The following is a 2,313-nucleotide window of genomic DNA, read 5'->3' on the forward strand; positions in this document are numbered from 1 at the left end:
TACCAGCAACTTCTTTTTAATTCCTTAATTACTAAGTTTTAATTCCCCTCTCCTCTCCCTCTCCACTCTCTTCCTGTCCACTCCCTCTTCCTCTCCCCTCCTCTCCCTCTTCTCCCCTTCTCTCCTCTCTTCCTCTCCTCTCTCTCTCTCTGTCCAAACTCCCCCCCACCCCTTCTCCCCTCCTCTCCCTCTCCTCTCAGCTGTACCAAGGACCCTGCGCTGCTCTCAAGGACCCCATCTGGTGCCCAGGGCTGACCAGAGTCCAGGTCTCCAGAGCACTGGGATGCTGGAGCCATGAGGTTGGTGGAGCAGGAGCAGAAACCCAAGGGGGAGATGAAGGCCCATCCAGAGACTGTTACAGCACGATGACACCTGAAAGTCCTCCTCCTAGAGGGTGGTGGCTCCCTCCCCACATTACTGATCAGTCTCAGAGGGTCCAGCAGCAGCAGGAGCCGGTTCACCACCGTGGGGGGGACAGCCCCCCTGCGCCCTCCCCTACAGGGACTGGGTAAGGAACCGGCCCAGAAAGAACTACAGCAGCCGCGGTGACGTTGGGATGTAACCCATCCACATCAGCACTGTATTCATTTTAAAAAAGCAACATTTGTACAGGAGTATCAGTCAGTCACGTCATTACAAGTATGGGCGTCAGTTATGAGTTAAACGATTCCTTACATGGACAGAACTAAACACAGAACAAGCCGCGTTTAAAAGTTTACATTGGGAGTGAAAACACAAAGAACTATTAAAAAAAACCAAAAAAAAAGGGAAGCATCGTGACCAAGATGCATGCAGAGAGGTGCAGGCAGGTACAAACGGCACAGCTCGCGGAGCAGAGTGCGGGGACGCGGCAGTATTGCTTCTCTTCCGCCGATAGAGTCAGTCAGCTTCCAGTAACGGATGGAGTTAGTTCACAGACACGTAGTACACACGGGGAATCTCATCCCGCTACGCTTCACCCGACAACCACCCTAGAGGACGTACACAGGTCCTACATGATCCCGTTCCTCTGCTTGGAGGCTGCCTCCCTGCTCGGGACAGGACCACCAAGAGCTTCCAAACTACCCCCCAAAAAAAACCACCAAAAATCATTTGTTCGTCAGCTGTAGGCAGCATCTCCTGGGTGTGAGCTGCTCCCTGACTCCCCCCAACACGAGGCAGACCACCTGGGCAGTGTGGGTTGGTAATTCCAGTGGCATCCCCCAGTCCGGTGGTCAGTGCGTACCGCAAAGCCAGCGGGTTTGGATGTGCCCGCCCTGCCTAGCAGACAACAGCTGCGGGTGCGGGCAGCGGGTCCCTCCACCACCACCTCCCAGCAGCCGGGGGAGGGAACGGCACACCTCCGGGCAGGGGCGGGTGACGGTTTGGAAGCGAGCTCATGGGAACAACAGGGTTTCACACAGGGACTGGAAATTATCACAGAGGGGAGTTTATTTCAGTGCCGCCTGTCCGGGTGAGTGTTCTACAGTTAAACTCTTCCTACAACTACAGTAAAGCTGTGGTGTTTGGTATGAGGATTTCACCGCTCCTACGCGTGCGGTGCCACAAAAAAAAAAAACGGAGACGAAAACAGTTGTACTCCCCCAGCTCCCCCCAAGCACTCGCCCAGACTCGCTGCAGCACCTGCACGAGTCTCATCAAGCTGCAGAAGACAAAGCTCTGGTTTGGAACATTTAAAACATCTTTGCTCTCACGAGAAGCCTTCCCATAAAACAAAAAAATAATAAAAAGCTTTGAGGAATCGGGGAGATTTTCCAGACAACTGTCACACAAAACACTTTAGCCCCTCCCTGGTGCCTGTTTGCTCGTTAAAAGTCATTCAAATGTCCCTTTAACTGCAACTGTCACATGCACAACTGGGTTCCTTCCATCGAGTCCAGAGATGTCAGTGTGCCTGTGTGGAACATTACAGCAGGTTTCAAAGCTGGAGGTGCCCGTCTGGACTGTCGGACAGTCACAGACAAGGCAAGATGAGACTCCTGCTAAAGCGGGACTATGCTACGGGACTGCGAGCGTAGGTGACATCCGTTTCGCTCCCTGGGGGGGTGTGTGGGGAGGAGGGGGGGTGACGGCCAAGGGTAAACCAAAATCCTAGGGCTAGAAGCCGCTCGCGTGTCTTAGGCAGAAGGTCGCGCTCCGAAAGTCTCCTGCGAGGCGTACACCATGTAGAGGAAGCCATCCTCGTCCTTCTCGCTCTCGTACACCTCGGATATGGGCGTGGAAACGCTCACCATGCTGTGTCCATTCACCAGCAGGAAGAAGGCCTGGTTGGAGTTCAGCTGCAGGCGTCGCCTGTGGGGGAGAGGTTAGGGA

General features: G+C 54.3%; 1 protein-coding gene across 1 annotated transcript in view; it reads right to left on the bottom strand.

The window, feature by feature from the left end:
- Positions 1 to 1,635: 1,635 nt before the first annotated feature.
- The window catches only part of MAP1LC3B (microtubule-associated protein 1 light chain 3 beta), a gene marked incomplete at its 5' end in the record, with an annotated part of 4,831 nt that continues 4,153 nt past the window's right edge, over positions 1,636 to 2,313 (bottom strand). The window contains one exon of the mRNA XM_010140204.1: positions 1,636 to 2,292. Coding sequence (XP_010138506.1) covers positions 2,118 to 2,292 — 175 coding nt within the window. The remainder of the gene's footprint in view (positions 2,293 to 2,313) is intronic.

Source organism: Buceros rhinoceros, unplaced genomic scaffold (assembly GCF_000710305.1).
Source record: "Buceros rhinoceros silvestris isolate BGI_N320 unplaced genomic scaffold, ASM71030v1 scaffold13087, whole genome shotgun sequence".
In the NCBI taxonomy this organism is placed as follows: Eukaryota; Metazoa; Chordata; class Aves; order Bucerotiformes; family Bucerotidae; genus Buceros; species Buceros rhinoceros.